Below are 18,182 nucleotides of genomic sequence, written 5' to 3'. Positions count from 1 at the left end.
TGTGTTTGGTGAAAACGGAGAATTGTAGAGTAGGTGCCCTTCCTCAATATGTCTTTGGACTATCTGGAGATGTTATGTAGTAATAATATTGACAAGCTTTATATGTTCATTGTGCACCACGTAGTTTGAATTTGGTGCTTGGAAATGCTATATCTGTGACAATTAAGAAATTGCATTGGCATAATTGAAAAGGTACACAATTTCTTCAATACCCTTAAAAGACAGGATGTCCTTGTTGTTTATAATATTATAATATTAAATTCTTTTAAGATTTATAATATCTTTATTTAGCTTGCAAAAAATATTTGCGTGCACCTTACTGTTGTCTAAAATTATGCAAAAATCTGACAGTGACCTCTTAATTGCCCCAAATTTTGTTGATGATGATGTGACTCAATTAAATACCATTCGTGAAACACCAGATGCTTCATTTAAAAATATTTATGATGAAGCATGTATAAAAGGCAATAATTTCAATATTGACATTAAAAAGCCAAGGACTTCATCAAAACAAACATTAAGGTCCAATGTTCCAGCTGATTCTGTAGAAAAGTATTTCAGGAGAACTATTTCATTTTTTATTTTTTTCTCTTCTACCAAATGGAAAAGATGCTCCAACAGCAAGTGCAATGGAAGGTTTTCGTCAATTGTGTGAATTTTATGCCAGTGATTTGCCTTATACAAATCCACAATTTTGAACACCGAATTCAAGTTGTGGTATAAGAAATTTAAAAAACTGTTTGCAGCTCCATGCAAAAATGCCGTTGATGCAGTTTCAAAGTGTGACAAAATGACATATCCTAACATCTATAACTTATTAAAAATATTTGCAAAGCTTTCGGTAACAACATGTCATTTTGGTGAAAGGTCATTTTCTAACTTACGCCTTTTAAAAACCTGTTTAAGATCTACAATGATACAATCACGATTGAACAGACTGGCTTTGCTATATATATATACACACAGAGAGAGATTAATGTAACCACGACTGGAATAATTCAAGAGCTTTGTAAAAAGAAAAGAAAACTGGATTTTATTCCTTAAATAAATTTTTATAAATGCCTAATGAATTTTATTGAATGAATGAAATTTAATGAATTTTAGTTGAACGGATAAAAATATTTTTAATGCAAATTCATTGTATTAAAAATATTTTTATCCATTCAACTTGGGTCCCCCCCTCCCAAGACTAAATCCTGGGTGCACCACTGTTTACGCCACTCTACTCAGTATTTTACAAAATTTTAGCACAGACACTTGCTTAACATATATATATATGACTACTACTATTAACTCGGGATTGGGATATGTTCATTTTTAATATAAACTGACTGTAAACCCGAGAATTATAACAAATGGAGATTTATTTGAAAATGCAACATGTTTCATCGAGATTGACTTCATCAGGCGTTAAGAACATAGAAAAATATTAAAAGACTGAAATAAACATTGAGACACTCTAAAGCTATACAATTATAAAGTTATGATATTCGACTGTAAATTACAGTTATTATGAACTTGAGCTATAGTCCGTATTAAAGTTCTATTGTTGTACACTTGTGCGTGTGTGGAACCACGCGATCTCCAGTATCTGATAGTAGAGCTGAAAGAGTCAGGTAAATTATAGCTGAGATTATTGTTCATATGAAGAGGGTCCAAGGTGATTTCTTTTGACTCTACAATGTGGCGTTCTACCTCATCATGGCAAATGTGTAGGTTTGAAGTTGTTGTCCAATTTACTTCATGTTGGTGGCTTTCGTTGTTCGTGTTTATTGAAAACAGTACATGGCCTGACAGGGCAGTTGCTCTGGTTCTCTTATAAGCAATGTCTCTCTGGTGCTTCTCGAGACGTAGGAGAATAGATTTCTCCGTTTGGCCATAGTAAGGTTTTCCACACTCACATGTGACTTTGTATACACCTGGAAATTGTAGAAGGTTTGTGAGATTGTTTATAGTTGCTGAATCTTGATCTTATTTTTGGAAGAGTCGAGAAGCACGTTTGTATGTTGAATTTCTTTAAGATTCTACTCAATTTTTTGGATAGTGTGCTGATATATGGCAAGGAGATATAACCTTTGGAGTCATTCTGTGTCTCTACATTGCTACGTTGACGGTGGGATAATTGTTTGTTGATACTTTTTTAAAGAGTAGCCATTGCCTTTAAAGGTCCATTTAAGATGTTGTAGTTCTTCTTCATCTGACAGTACAGATCTTGCACGATTCGCAAGAGTTGATATAATACCCAACTTTTGCGCTGGATGGTGATGTGAGGATGCATGCAAATATCTGTCCGTGTGTGTTGGCTTTCTAAATATAGAGACTTTTATTGATTCAGGCGTCTTGGTGAGTTTAGCATCAAGGAAACAGGGGGAACTATTTTCTTCAATCTCCATGGTCAATTTTATATCCTGATGGAGGTTGTTTAAATGGTTGAGAAACCTGTGAAGATTCTCAATACCATTCTCCCATATGAGGAATATATCGTCCACATATCTAAGCCAAATTCATGGTTTTAAACTAAAAGAGGAGATTGCCTTTTGTTCAAAATCCTCGAAAAAAATGTTGGCTAATATAGGAGAGAGGGGGCTTCCCATATCTAATCCTTTGACCTGTTTATATAGTTTACCTTCACAGAATTTTCACAGTGAGATAGTAGAGAGAACATTTTATTTGAAATCTTGTTCTTTAAAATATAGAGAAACTTCTTGTGTCGGAATGTTGGTAAAGAGTGCTACCACGTCAAAGCTCACCAAGATGTCAGAAGATTTGAGTTTAAAGTCCTTGATTTTACAGACAAAATCTGTTGAGTTTTTAATATAAGAAGAAAATTTTCCCGCATAAGCTTTTAACGATGATGAGAGATATTTAGATAATCTGTAGGTGGGTGAGTCAATGCTGTCTACTATAGGTCTCAGTGGATGGTTTCTTTATGTACCTTAGGGAGACCATAAAGCCTTGGAATCAGTGGGTGTAAAGAATGGATGGAAAGCTGTGCATTTCGTGGAATTTCTGTGGTCTTTTGTAGGAGATTATTGGTTCTATTGTGTATTTCTCTTGTTGGATCCCTCTCAATTTCCGAATAACTATCTGACTCTAACAATGTTAAGATTTTTTTTCGGTAGTCTGTTTTATCTAGAACTACAGTTGCATTCCCCTTATCAGCTTTTAAGATGACGATATCCTTGTTAATCTGTAGATTTTTAATTGCAAGTCTCTCACCAGGGAATATATTATCAGAAGGAGGTTTTGCATTGTTGATTGCAAGAATTTCTTGTATGCGAAGTAAACTTGCGTCTGCGATAGGAAGTAGCGAAACTGCTTTCTCCATCTTAGTTAAAAGTAGTTCTTTAGGAATGCATTTTGGTGCCAACACAAAATTTAGACCTTTTTCGAGAATTTTCTCTTCATCGGGACTTAGCACGTATGACGATTTGTTATTCACCAAATTTTTAAGTCTGTTATGACAAATCGTCTTATGTGCTAAGTCCTGATGAAGAGAAAATTCTCAAAAAAGGTCTAAATTTTGTGTTGGTAGTGAGGGCGGTTCCAGTGGAACCGCCCTCACTACTGAGCTTAACCACATACACAACACCTTCCTCTCCAATGGCTACAGCGATCACAGTAGCAAAAAAATAATCAGTTCCTCCCCCATTCTCCGTCCTTCTCGTCAACAAGATTTTAAAAATGTCATCACCATACCCTACATCCGTGGCACATCCAAAAAAATAGCCAAGATTCTAAAAAAGTATAACCTACACACAACATATAATCCCCACTGCAAACTTGCTACCCTTATCCATTCTACGAAAGATCAGCTCCCTCCTCTCTCTCTGCCTGGAGTTTACAAAGTACCCTGTTCCTGTAAGCTGGCGTACTTTGGACAGAGAGGCAGATCAGCATCCATCTGCCTAGAGGAACACGTCTTACATCTGTAAACACAACTATGGTCATTCAGGCTTGGTGGACCATGTCTTGGACACCACCCACAGGGTATCATGGAAGAAAACCAGCATGCTCCATCACAGCAAATTCAAGAAAGAGAGACTATTCTTAGAACCAGCAGCAGCTCTCAAAATTCAACCAAACCTTAATAAATACAGTTGCATTAAGCTTCCGAAGATTTGGGAAACACTCATCACCAGAGGCCCCACCTTACATTCCAGGCCACCTACAAATGCCCTTAGAGGGCGCTCCACCTAGATAGGACTTCAGTGTCACCCATGGTTGGGCTGAGTATTGTTTGATATTTGTGTACATGTTACATTAGTTATTTTTGTAATCTCCGTCGATGTCCTAGTGACTAGGACGAAATATAGGAAGTATTAAATTCTTTTTTAATCCTTTCTGAGTGTTGTAAAAAATCCATTAAGCCTCCAGCATGATGTCATTCATTAGTTAGTGCCGTGTTTATCCCAGTTGTCTCTAATTGCACTAGAGAAATATATTACACATGATGAGAAATATATTACACAGACAGCAAATGTCACTGTACTTTATTCAGTGGTACAATAAAGCTACTTGTTTTCCTTGCATCTGCAATATAGTGGCATTTGGGGAGGGCATGTTGTTTGCCGCAGGGAGCGAGTTATCGCCCCGACTTGAAAGTGGTTAAACTTTATTTTTGTGTGTGACGTATATGCAAAACTTTATATATTTTTTTCCCCGTAAAGTAAAATCAGGGGCGTGAGTGATACGTGAGGGCGAGTTATATTCGAATAAATACGGTATTTCTGTTTTATTATAAAAAGCAATCATCCTTTTTTTTTTTTCATCTTTCCTTGAGGTGTCGTGGGCTGCAAGAAATTGCTTTGGGGGCCGAATGCAGCCCACTGGCCACCAGTTTGACACCCTTGGTGTACAGAATATTATGATAGTGCTATGTGAAAAAATGACATCATTACTTTCTATTAACAATTTTCCATGAAATTGCTATCTGTCAAGACTCCAATATTATCGGTTCTGATACTTCTATCTTTTAAATAGAAGACCGAAAGGAAAGTTGGGGAATTCTGTAGACTTTGTACTGGATTTATTTAGAAATATAACGTCTTCTGCATAAAGTAGAGCTGAGATTAACATACCTAATTTTGATGTCAGGTTGAATATCACTTTTCTTCATAATGCAATTCATATCGATGATGTTTAACAGGGGACATAATGTGCACTTTTGTCTTGCACATGATTTAACTTCAAACCATTTTCCTGTTCCTCATTCAATTTTAACTGCTGACATTATAATTCAAGTGTAGATTAAGTATTGCTTAATAAAATGTAACATTTATACCATATAACTATAGCATAATGAACAGCTTTCCTCTTATCATTGTCAGTGCCTTTTCCAAATCTTCAAAACTTAAATACAGATCCATATTAATAGCTTTAATGGAACATATGCAGTAGACATATTTAAATAACCTTCATGGCTTACACATGAAAAATTATATAAAATTTATTCAAAAACTCAAATATATTACATCCAGTGTTATGTGGATAACATCAGGGACATAGACCGTTAAGTACATTCAAAAGATGAATCAAAATAATGAGTCAGAAATCATGCATATATTAGTTCATGTCTTAGTTGCAGCTGAAGTATGTGATATTACATTATTATCAAAAGAACAATTGTTGTAAGTTTCATAGATTAAAAAAAGATTTAAAATAATTATTAAATTTATTTTAATAAAATAAAAAAAAAACACTTGTAAACAATTAATATTGATCGCTTCCCGAAACTTGGATATTGGCATTGTAAATCGTAGACTCAACTCACACAAACATCGTTGAAGAAAAAAATGAAACAAATTGAAAACCAGAACCAAACCTTGGAGTCACAGTGGCAAACTTGGAAGAAACATTGATTGATTTAGATAGAGAGGTATATGGTGAAGTTGTCTGCAAGGATAGAAAAATAAGAACACCATGGTGGACATAAGAAGTTTAAGAAGCAGTCTTAGAAAAGAAGAAAGCATTCCAAAAGTTCCTAGCAAATAAGTTGGTAGATATCCTAAAAGAATACAGAGAAAAATGTAAGAGAGCTAAGCTTTGTGTAAAAGCAGCTGAACAAAAGTCATTGTGGGAAGACTTTGGTAAGAGTATGGAAAATAAATAAGAAGGTGGCAAAATATTCTGGAGGCTATTGAAGAAACTTAAAAATGGAGGAAGGATTACTGAAAAAGGAATCTGATGACAAAGATGACATAAAAACTGAAGATAAGAATATCCCAGATGTCTGGAGTAATTATTTTGAAAGACTTAAACAAACCGAGTAGTGACAGAACCGTAAGCAAATTTTTGAGAGGAATGCAAAGGGGACTACATATCAATACTTGAGGTAGAAAGAGCTGTCAAAAGCTTGAAATTTGGAAAGGCAGTTGGATGTAGATGATATTCGACCAGAAATGCTTAAGTATGGAGGTATAAAACTTTTGCAGTGGCCACACTTCATAATTTAGAGGGCCTTGTTGGAAAGTCAGATTTCCATGATTAGAGTAGAGCTCTTGTAGTACACATTTGTAAAAAAGGGAATAAAGCTGAATGTGAGAATTACAGAGGAATTTCTCTGCTAAATGTTCCAGGTAAGATTTATGCAAGCATACTTGAAAATAAAAAGATTGGGAAAGATAAACTTGGAGAAGAACAAGCTGGGTTCTAGTCAAATAGATGTGGTCAAGATCAGATTTTCACTTTAAGACAAATTGTTGATAAATTCCTCTGTAATTCTCACATTCTGCTTATGATTCAAGACTGTAAGTCTTGAATATAGACTATGTACTGCTCTGTATAATGTTCCATTCACCTCATATAATTGTAGTGTTTTGAATGGCATTTCTCTGGGCACCTTGTTGTATGCCTTTACATGTACTTAAGACTGTTTTGTAGATCTGGAAAAGGAATACAACAAGGTGCCCAGAGAAATGCCTTTCAAAACACTACAATTATATGGGGTGAATGGAATATTATACAGAGCAGTACATTGTCTATATTCAAGTAGTCAGAATTGAAGGAAATACAGGATATGGTTTGATGAAAAATCAGGGGTAAGACTAGGATGCACATTATCTCCACTCTTATTCGTCATATACATGGATCACATTATGAAAGAAAGTGGCATCGAGCTGATATTAGAATCGGTGATGTCAAACTTAGCTCTTTGCTTTATGCAGATGATTTGAATAACTAACAAATTTGGCATGAAAATTTGAAAATTTGGCATCAGCAATGAAAAGACCAAAACTATGAAAATAGGCAGGCAGCATAGAAAACTTCAACTGCATTCTGAATGGTGATCCTGTAGAACCATTAATTTTAGCTATTTAAGAACAGTTTTTAGTGAAGATGGTAGGTTAAATCTGTAAATAGACAACAGAATAAGCAAAGTTGATATGGTGGATTGTCAGCTGAATAAATTTATATGGAATAAAAGAGAAATTAGCCAAAACACCAAACTAGCAGTATACATGACAGTGTTCAAACCAGTTTTAAGTTAAGGATATGAGAGTTGGGTTCGAAATAAAGCACTTGATCAAAGACTAAAGGACAGATATGAGAGTTTTGAGAAAAATTAAGGCGAGTGAACCAATTTCATCAATGGCAGAATCATGTTAAAAATGAAGATATTAGAAAGTAATTGGACATTATTAGCATTCAAGAACGTATCAACAGAGCTAATCTAAGGTAGCATGGCCACTTAAATAGAATGGGTGAGGATAGCAAAACAGGTTTTTGATGCCAAGATCGCAGGAAAGGGGACCCAGAGGAAAACCAAGATCTAGGTGAATTGATTCAGTCCGAAGTGCCTTAGAAGCACAAAATGTTAGATATGGAATATTGGAGTTTTTACAAGTAAGAGAATGATTTGGAGGAAGATTGTTGATAGGAGTTTAATAATAATGCAAATTTAGTCATGTAGCACTGTCGTTGTAACCTGAAGTACATATCAGGAAATTGATGATTATGATGTATCATCTACTCCAGGTGCTTTTCCACATTTCAGGCTTTTGATGGTTTTTTATGTTTCAAGTGTTGATGTATATTCCTGTTGAGTTTTATCTTCCACTGTGCTGTCAATGCCTGTTTCATTTAACAATCTCTCAAAGTAATTACATTAGACATCTTTAGTTTCAGTTTTCATGTCACTTTTATCATCTCTGATGCCTTTTACAGCACACTTTCCTTCATTTCTGAGCTTTTTTGATAATCTTCATAATATTTTGCCACCTTCCTGATAAATTATTTTCTATATTCTTACCAAAGTCTTGCCTTAATTTTTTTTAAAAAATTAACTGATCCACACTTGAAAGGCCACAAAACCTATAAACACATTAGTGCCAATATGCAGGCAAGAGGAAAAGAATCTGTTCATATATTGCTTGAACATCTGATGATTGTGTTCTTTGGGGAAGGCTGAGTGTGTGTGTGTGTGGTGGTGGTGGGGGTGGGGGTGGGGGTGGGGGCTCTTCCATAGAACAGAAGCAGATGGAATGAAAGAGGAGGTAGTGAAGTTGGTTATTTACATTTGTGCACTAAATGTGCACAAATGTGAAATCACTAAATGTGAATTTGTGCACATTTAGTGATTTCAAGGCGGACTGTAAAAGGGTGTAGGTTCTAATGATTTTGGAGGAAAGTGAAGGAATGAAGTAGCCAATTCAGCAGAGTGCTGTCTGTGAAAGCATCTGTTGAAGAGACACAAAGCAGAAGCTGAATGTCAGTGAGAGAGGAATTGAAGTGAATATGTGAGTGAGAGAGGGCTCATCAATTAGCTGGATTGCCCTCTTCTGAATAGAATATCAATCAATGTGATTTTTCTGTGCTTGCAGACAACCTTACCACGTGCCTCTCTGACTGAATCAATGTTTTCTTCATAATGTGGCACCTATTATCTATGGTTCTTGATTTCAAATTCTTTCATTTTCTCTTGAATAATGTTTGTGCACTATAGTTCGTAACTGAAAGCTGCTCAACTTCAATTTGTTTTAAAAATTTCTTACCCACTCTTCTTGCACACTAAATGGCGAACACTTCCAATTCCAAATGTGGAAACATTTGTAATTGGAATTTGAAATTTGGTATACTCTTGTGTCCTGAACCAGTGGGAAAACATACTATCAACAATAACATAGTCAATGAGACTTTTTGTATTTCTCTCATCTCCTCTCCATGTGAATTTGTGCACATTTTTATGTGGAAACATGGTGGTTAGCAATAAGTAGTCCATGTCATGAACAAAAATCCAGTCAGTGCTTACCATTATTATTAGCTTTGCTGTTTTCCCCAAATTTTCTGAAAATGTTTCTCGATGTCTGGCAGTCATTCCCTCCTCTGATGTTTAGATCTCCAATGAGGACCATGGTTTTCTTTTTCATTATGTCAGCACTGCCTTCTCTAATGTAATACCTCAAGAAAATTCCTCCACTTCTGTCTTAGTAGAATCATTGAACTTCTTTCTTAGTAGAACTTTTTTGTTTATTTGAATTTACGGTAATAAAAATTGTAGCAAAAATCATATTTATGGAATTACAACATAGATCTAAACATAAATAAATATAAAACGTTTCAGTTTGCAGTAACATGCACAGTATGCCTCCTTGGTTGACAGAGTGGTTAACATATCTACTTTCCAACCACCCAACTTTAGGTGAAAGGAAAATTTTGTCGCCTAGTGCGAGACCACCTTACTTACTGGAGGCCTGGGATTCATAAAAAGAAAAGTTCATAACAAGTATATATATATATATATATATATAGAATTAATTCAATTCCAACTTTATCACACAATTATTAAGATTTATTCAACTCCAGATTTGATTTTTTTAAGTTGCAGTAATAAGCATAATTCCAGCTTTAGTTAAAATGTATAAGCAATCAATAGCTCGCTAACATCCACATTTTTACTCGACATTTTACCCTAAAATAATTAGAATCTTGATGCAAAAAATGAACTGAAGAATCAATTTAATTTATAAATAATAATAAACTTGAAAATCAAGTGTGTGTGTGTGTGTGTGTGTGTGTGTGTGTGTGGTGATAATTTTTGGGAGGGGAGGGGGAAGTTAGCCATTAAAGATGAATTAATTCTATTATGAAAATTTTGGAAATAAAATTTCATTTCGATGCATCTACCTACACATATTTCGAAGGATAATGTGTAGGGAAAATATCGCTACTTCAAAACTGCTGCATAATACCGAAAATATGTACATAACAGTCGACTTCATAACTGCTGTTTATTTCAATTTGTAGGGAGTGATTGGGGGAAACCAAGAAAGTTGAAATGCAAAAACCTACAGATTATGTTTATAAAAATTATGCATTACATGATATGATTCAAGATTTACATACGATTCTCTATAAAGCAAAATTTAAAAGTGCAAACCTTTGTGCAATCTGTGAACTAACCTTCGAACTAAGATTATGAATAAAAAAAGAAAACTTAATTTGGGAACAGATGGAGGCTGTATTGAGTTTTAGATTTGGATTTCATGAATTTATAAAATAATTGTTTGACAATAATAATTATCTTCAATCAAGTTCTGAAAGAATTTTAAAATGTATTGGTGACTGAAATAATTAGCCAAAAAATTGATAAGTGATATTGATCTTCCATAGTGATTCAATATGAAGTGAAGAAAGTATGATTTTAATGCCGGCACAAAATATTTCTTATTTTGCGCTGGCATTAAAAACTATAATTATACGATAAAAACAAGCAGCAAAATGAATATAACTCATAGGTATTTAGTCTGATATAACTTAGATTCCGGTTACCAAGCAAACGGCAAGCAACTGCGTTTCGTGCTGTAGGCAACTGAACATAGCTATTACATACACCAAGTAATCTAGTTAAGTGTTCTTTTCAGCGTGAAGGATTATTGCCCCCTTCTAATGGACATGACTGTCAAACTACACTTTTTATCCATGTTCTTTCAGCAGGTGGACAGAATATTATCCAAGTTTGCTGGACGTGTATATACATCTAGCAAAGAAATGGTACGCTTACATACATGAATTTTATGGAATACAGGTTTTCCTGTTAGTTTTATATGTAGCAAAATCTGGCACCCCGAAGTCTTGTTGCCCATAGGCGATTGCATAGGTTTGTCTAATGAAACTGGCCCTGTTTTGATGTACTGTATATTGAACTGCTAAAATTACAAGTAATTAATTTATATTGGCTCATGAGAATGTTAATTTTTCATCCGAAACTAAATTATTTATATCTTAGTGCATCATGGGAATTGCAGTTCTTGGTAATTATATGATTCACTTCAGGTTATTGTACAAAATAGGATTATTTTTCGGTTTAAAATCCATAAAAAAAAACAAAAATGTCACACATTACTTAAAACAAGTGAAGTATAAAGCATTAGTTGCTTAGTTCATTAAAGTGTCAGTTTTGGCAAAAAAAAAAAACTAGTAGTAGTGGTGGTGAACAGTAGATGGCATTGATGATGGTAGTAGAGGTTCGGTGTACTTGGTGGAGATGGCGAGTTGTAGAATAGGTTAGTCTAATACCTTGGAGATATTATGAAATAATAATAATAATTGTCTTCTGTGACAGATTTGAAAAAAAAATTTTCCTGTTTCCTTTTCTACAGTAAATCTAATTGCTTCTTTTTCAGATGTGATCTAGAGCTCCTGGAACCTGTTGTTGGGGATGTTGCATTAACTGTAGCTCGATGCCACATCGAAAAATTCATTCTGGATACATGCAAAGGAAACTTTGAGATATCATACCTTAATACACTAGAACAGGTAAGTAGCAGATTTTCTTGAAGAATATTGTTTTTTCTTCTCTTCTTAAACTAAATCTGTATATATATCAAAGGAGACTGTTCATTAATTATAATTTTTGTCTCCCTTTATTAATATAAGATCATAGAAATTCATCAAAATTACATATTAGCTTTCTTGGATCAGTTTGAAGATAACCTCTCTCACTGAAATCAGCAGAAACTGTCAATTTCTCATTTACAATCTGGAAACCTTGCTGAAGCTTTCACAATGTTAATATGATGGAGAAAGCTGAAAATGCTGTTGCAGTAAAAAAAAAAAGAGAGAGAGAGAGAGAGAAAGACATAAGGTTCCTTAAGAATTTTTATTAGAGGTATCCATCATCATCTTCCTTATCTGCCTAAGGCAGATTGAGGCTACCAAGAACAACAGGATTCCATTCCAATCTATTTGTAGCCAAGCTTATTATAAGTTTGAAGATAACCTCTCTCACTGAAATCAGCAGAAACTGTCAATTTGTCATTTACAATCTGGAAACCTTGCTGAAGCTTTCACAATGTTAATATGATGGAGAAAGCTGAAAATGCTGTTGCAGTAAAAAAAAAAAGAGAGAGAGAGAGAGAAAGACATAAGGTTCCTTAAGAATTTTTATTAGAGGTATCCATCATCATCTTCCTTATCTGCCTAAGGCAGATTGAGGCTACCAAGAACAACAGGATTCCATTCCAATCTATTTGTAGCCAAGCTATTTAAATTGTTGTAAGAGTTCAAACTACTTAATTTCTTGATGTTTACTCTATTTCCTTCTAAATCTTCCTGGTGGTATTTTTACTTTTCCATTTTGGAGAATATGAGCAAATCTCTTAGTGAGCATTGTGTATATATATCCATGCCATTGTAACTATTTTTATATGACTCTTGTTATTGTTGAAATATGGTAGCATAATTCTTCTCTGATCTCCTGATTGGTTTTGATTTCAGTCCATAATGTTTTATTTATTTTTATCAACATTTGTTTTCAAAATGTCAATCTTTGTTCTTCCCTCTATTTGATAATCCAAGTCTCTGCACTTTTAAGAACTGCAAGGAGTACTATTAAACTGTATACTTTGATTTCAAGTTCTTTGTCGAGAGAGAGAGAGAGAGAGATCCATTTTTCCACGTATCTGTAAGTTTGGTCATGGTAGACTACCCTAGATCTATTTTGTGTTCAATAGTTTATTCATAATTTAGCCTGCCTGTGAAAAAATCCTAAGTAATTGAATTTTTTTTTACCTGTTCCAGTTTATTTCTTTCCATTTCTAAGTTAAGTTCTTCACCATTGTTATAAAAGGATATATTTTTATAACTTTTTTTTTTACTTTATATTTTTAAAACATTAACATTTTATTAAATTATGGGATACTAATGCAATTCATGCAATTTTCTCAAGGGCTCACTGTAGCAAGTACCGGATGCTGGACCAAGCCTTACTTCATGTAATATATGCCTGTAATATTACATGTAAACTGATCCCTATTCTTCTTTCTCTCTTCTCTTCTTGTTGCTGCTTCTGCCCAGTGCTATTAGAGAATTCAAGGGCTAGGGATGAACTTTTCTATTCCTCTTGTTTTTTGTCTCAACCTCTCCTGAGCTGCTAGCACATATTCTTAGGTCAGGGGTCAGCAGAGGACAGTGGCATTGGACAGGATGACACATAGAGGATGGCGACAGAAGAACCCACAAGTCACTGGCATCATTCTAAGTCCCAGTGCGTGCGTGTGTGTGTATGGGGGGTGAGTTACTACCTTGGCATCATGTAGCCACTAGCTGTAAAACTATAGCCATTAGCTAAAAGCACCTATTCATGAAAAGTACAACAAAATGGGCAAATAAAAATGCTGGGGCTTCCCCCTTAAGTAACAGAAACAATGGAGATGCAAGAAATACTAAGGTGTAGCCCTAAAACGACAGAGCAGTCAATTGAGCCTACCAACAGATAATAAAATTGGAGATAGCAACCTGGAATGCAGGCATGGTGACCAAGCGCAGTGCTGAATTAAGTGAAGTGTTAAATTTAGTAACATTCATTTGTTGCATTTACTGGTCTCCAAACACTGATAACCACTCCTCTTTACATTCCCTTCAATGAAACTCAGACACCTGTAATCCAGTTATCCAAATAGTGATGTCATCCTCCTGGGTGACCTCAATGTCCACATATTCAACTGGCTTTCCTACTCCAACACCATTGACCAAACAGGACGTAAAGCAGGTCTTTATTATAAGTAATGAGCTAACATAAATCTACCTACTCAAATTCGTGATAATCTCCTTCACTCTTCAAATACTCTCTATCTCTTTTTGACCAGTTCTCCTTCCAGATACATTGTAGAGGTCACCTCTCCTTTCAGAAGCTCTGACCACAATCATGTACAAGTTTCCTGTCTCACAGAATTACCCTTCCTCCAACCACTCTGAACCTTGCTTCTTCTGGCACTACAAAGGAGCTATTGGAATTTATTCCTTTCCTTGTTTTGACTATTGCTTCCGCTCACCTGTCCCTAATACCCGCTGCAAATGAGTCACAGAAATTATTCTTACTGGTATGAAGGCCTTCATTCCCCATTCATCCCCTAATCCTCATCCACTTTCCAAGCTCTGGGCCAACTGAAAATGTATCAAAGCAGTCGAAGAAAAAAATTCAGCTTAATGCATGTGGCTCACATAAAGAACTCCGGTTTCCTACTTTGCCTATACCAAAGTGTGCAATATATGCAAGCCAGTCATCAATAGATCCAAATTCAACTTCATAAAGGCCAACAGCAGAAATCTTGCCTCCTGTCCTAATGGAAGTGATGCCTTCTGGTCCCTTGCTGAGGCTGTTAGATACAACTTCTGCTCACCTGCACATCCATTTCTCTCTCTCATTCTGATGGCACCACTGTTACTTCATACTCTGTTACTCCTGCATAGATGATAAAGGGAAATCACCTCCTACCATACTGGAATCCAAGTACCATATATCTCCTATAGTTTTAAAAAGGACCAGGACCAGAAGGCTTTTTATATAAAAAGTCTCCTGGTCTGATGGCATCTCTCCAATTGTTCTCAAACATTGCACTCCAGACCTAACACCTGTCCTGCATCATCTCTATAATTTATTAGGAATGAGACAAATGTTTGGTATTTGGCCACTTCAGCATGTTTTTCAGATAGTCAGCTTCGGCTGAATCAGTAGAAAGATTTGGCATTTGGCCAACCAAAGCAGAAAAATTCCTGGTACATGTGTCATAGCAAACACAGCCAATTGGGATAATCCATCCCTTATCTTGTGTGACCATTCTAATAGAAGAGTTCCGATGGCTAATAAGTAAACTTATTCTGCAGTACAATTTTTTTCGTCACTTGCTACCAGCTAGTGATGAATGAAGTAAGAAAAAATGCTGAAACATTCATTTTCCTATATCATAATTTATTGCAAATTCATTTTGATTATTAAATCCATAATTATTCTCTATATTTCACATTTCAAAATAAGTTCTTAATATTTTGGTTATTTGAAGAAACAAGTACAATATTTTGTTCTGATTTTTATACTGTTTTGCTTTTTAAATGCAATGTTCTCTGGAAAGACTTTTAATGGGATTATATTGATCAAGTGCATATAATAAACAACTAAGTTATACCAACTAGTTTCACCAACTAAGGCCGTTGGCATCTTCAGGGTACATAACTGATGTAAGGCACTAAAAAGTAAAAAACTGTTACAAACTATAATTAACTGATTCCAATTATATTAAACAAAGAACAGGGCGCGTACAATACATTCATAGAGCGTGGATGATATCACTTGTTGTTATTTAGGAACATTCTATAGTTGGCACTATAATTCAGTTCTGGCGAGTTGAAGGATCTGATAAGGGTCGTCCAGATCACAGGCAAGATTAGTCCTTGGTTCCTGTTAAGGTTTCGTATACAGTGAGCAACTGTTGTCCTCCTTAAAAATTTGGGAGTGGAAGTCCTCCTCCATGTAAGGAATTGTGCTTCTATCCCACTCTATGGTATGGTTCGTTCTTGAGAAATGAAAAGCTAACCCCGATTTTCTTTCTCTGTTATTCTTTTTGCTTAATTTCAAGGCTCCTTGAAGTTTGGCCGATGTACTTCAAGCCGCACGAGCAGGGTATGTTATAAAGTCCAGCATATTTGGAGAAAGGATGGCTATCTTTTGGAGATCTTAAGAATTGTCTAATCAAACGATTAGACAATTCTTAAGATCTCCTAATTCTTAAGAATTAGGAGATCTTAAGAATTCTTAAGAATTGTCTAATCATACGATTAGACAATTCTTAAGGTTTCAGTGGGTTTAAAGGCCACTCTTATTTTATGTGGTCTAAGGAGTCTAGCAATCTTATTGGAAACTGTCCCTAAGTATGGAATGACGATGGTAGAAATATAACGTACATCATCTTGTTGTCTTTGTCAGGGTTCAGAGAAAAGTATCTTGTGGACGAGTCTTCGAGGAAATCCATTCATGGTAAGGTTGGTGGATATCAGGAATAGTTCTTCTTGGAGGTCTTGTTGATCTGTTGTAAGGAGAGAGGCACGGTTCTTCAACATGTGTACAATACTAAGTTTCTGAGAAATGTGGTGGCAGGAAGTGAAATGTAAATAACGTCCTGTATTGGTAGATTTGCGGTAAACTGGGAGGTTGATACCACCATTCAGAAGCTTCTTAATTAAAGTGTCCAGAATCAAGTTCTAGAGTGAATTTGATTGTGTGGTGTAGAGAGTTGATTTTGTTAAGAAAGTCGAACAGGTCCTTTTTTTGTGTGGTTCCAAACGATAAAGATATCATCCACGTATCTTCACCATACTGTGGGTTTAGGGTCTGTTTGAGTTAAGATTTTACTTTCAAAATCCTCCATAAAGAGATCAGCACAAGATGGAGAGAGGGGCTACCCATTGCAAGGCCAGTCAATTGCTGATATATGGTTTTATTCCATAAGTTTGATGTTAAACAATGACAGAACAGAGAAGTGATGTCTTGTGGGAGCAAACTTCCTAAAATGTTGATGACTTCCTCCAAAGGGATGTTAGCAAATAGAGATGTAATGTCCAGGCTGGCGAGTAAATCCGTATTGGAGATAGAGATGGTGTTAAGTTTCTCAGCGAATGTTGCGAATTTCGTATATAAGTATCCGAATTATCGATGTGTGGTTTGAGGAGGCCTGCCAGGTGTTTAGATAACAGATAAGTTGGTGAATTGATTCCATAATGAACTAACATCCCTGTGGAGGAAGTCATCAACATTTTAGGAAGTTTGCTCCCACAAGACATTACTTCTCTGTTCTGTCATTGTTTAACATCAAACTTATGGAATAAAACCATATATCAGCAATTGACTGGCCTTGCAATGGTAGCCTCCTCTCTCCATCTTGTGCTGATCTCTTTATGGAGGATTTTGAAAGTAAAATCTTAACTCAAACAGACCCTAAACCCACAGTATGGTGGAGATACATGGACGATATCTTTATCGTTTGGAACCACACAAAAAAAGGACCTGTTCGACTTTCTTAACAAAATCAACTCTCTGCACCACACAATCAAATTCACTCTAGAACTTGAAAAAGATAACTAATTATCATTTCTGGACACTTTAATTAAGAAGCTTCCGAATGGTGGTATCAACCTCCCAGTTTACCGCAAACCTACTAATACAGGATGTTATTTACATTTCACTTCCTGCCACCACATTTCTCAGGAACTTAGTATTGTACACATGTTGAAGAACCGTGCCTCTCTCCTTACAACAGATCAACAAGCCCTCCAAGAAGAACTATCCCTGATATCACCAACCTTACCATGAATGGATTTCCTCGAAGACTCGTCCACAAGATACTTTTCTCTGAACCCCAACAAAGACAACAAGATGATATACGTTATATTTCTACCATCATCATTCCATACTTAGGAACAGTTTCCAATAAGATTGCTAGACTCCTTAGACCACATAAAATAAGAGTGGCCTTTAAACCCACAGAAACGATTAGACAATTCTTAAGATCTCCAAAAGATAGCCATCCTTTCTCCAAATATGCTGGACTTTATAACATACCTCGCTCGTGTGGCTTGAAGTACATCAGTCAAACTTCAAGGAGCCTTGAAATTAAGCAAAAAGAACACATAGGTGATGACAATATTAACAGAGAAGGAAAATCGGGGTTAGCTTTTCATTTCTCAAGAATGAACCATACCATAGAGTGGGATAGAAGCACAATTCCTTACATGGAGGAGGACTTCCGCTCCCAAATTTTTAAGGAGGCCACAACAGTTGCCCGCTGTATACGAAACCTTAACAGGAACCAAGGACTAATCTTGCCCGTGATCTGGAAGACCCTTATCAGATCCTTCAACTCGCAAGAACTGAATTATAGTGCCAACTATAGAACGTTCCTAAATAACAA

The 18,182-nt window shown here is 35.6% G+C and overlaps 1 protein-coding gene across 1 annotated transcript in view; it reads left to right on the top strand.

Annotated features, from left to right (window-relative positions):
* mr (anaphase promoting complex subunit morula) overlaps positions 1 to 18,182 on the top strand; it is a 292,827-nt gene that overhangs the window by 97,034 nt on the left and 177,611 nt on the right. Inside the window, exon 4 of the mRNA XM_090406339.1 lies at positions 11,625 to 11,757. Within this exon, the coding sequence (XP_090262465.1) occupies positions 11,625 to 11,757 (133 nt within the window). The remainder of the gene's footprint in view (positions 1 to 11,624; positions 11,758 to 18,182) is intronic.

This window comes from Typopeltis vanoorti, chromosome 16 (genome assembly GCF_054136105.1).
Source record: "Typopeltis vanoorti isolate ZY-2024b chromosome 16, IOZ_Tvanoo_1.0, whole genome shotgun sequence".
NCBI classification, from domain to species: domain Eukaryota; kingdom Metazoa; phylum Arthropoda; class Arachnida; order Uropygi; family Thelyphonidae; genus Typopeltis; species Typopeltis vanoorti.
The sequence above is the reverse complement of the archived record's forward strand: the minus strand, read 5'-3'. Positions and strand labels throughout refer to the sequence as shown.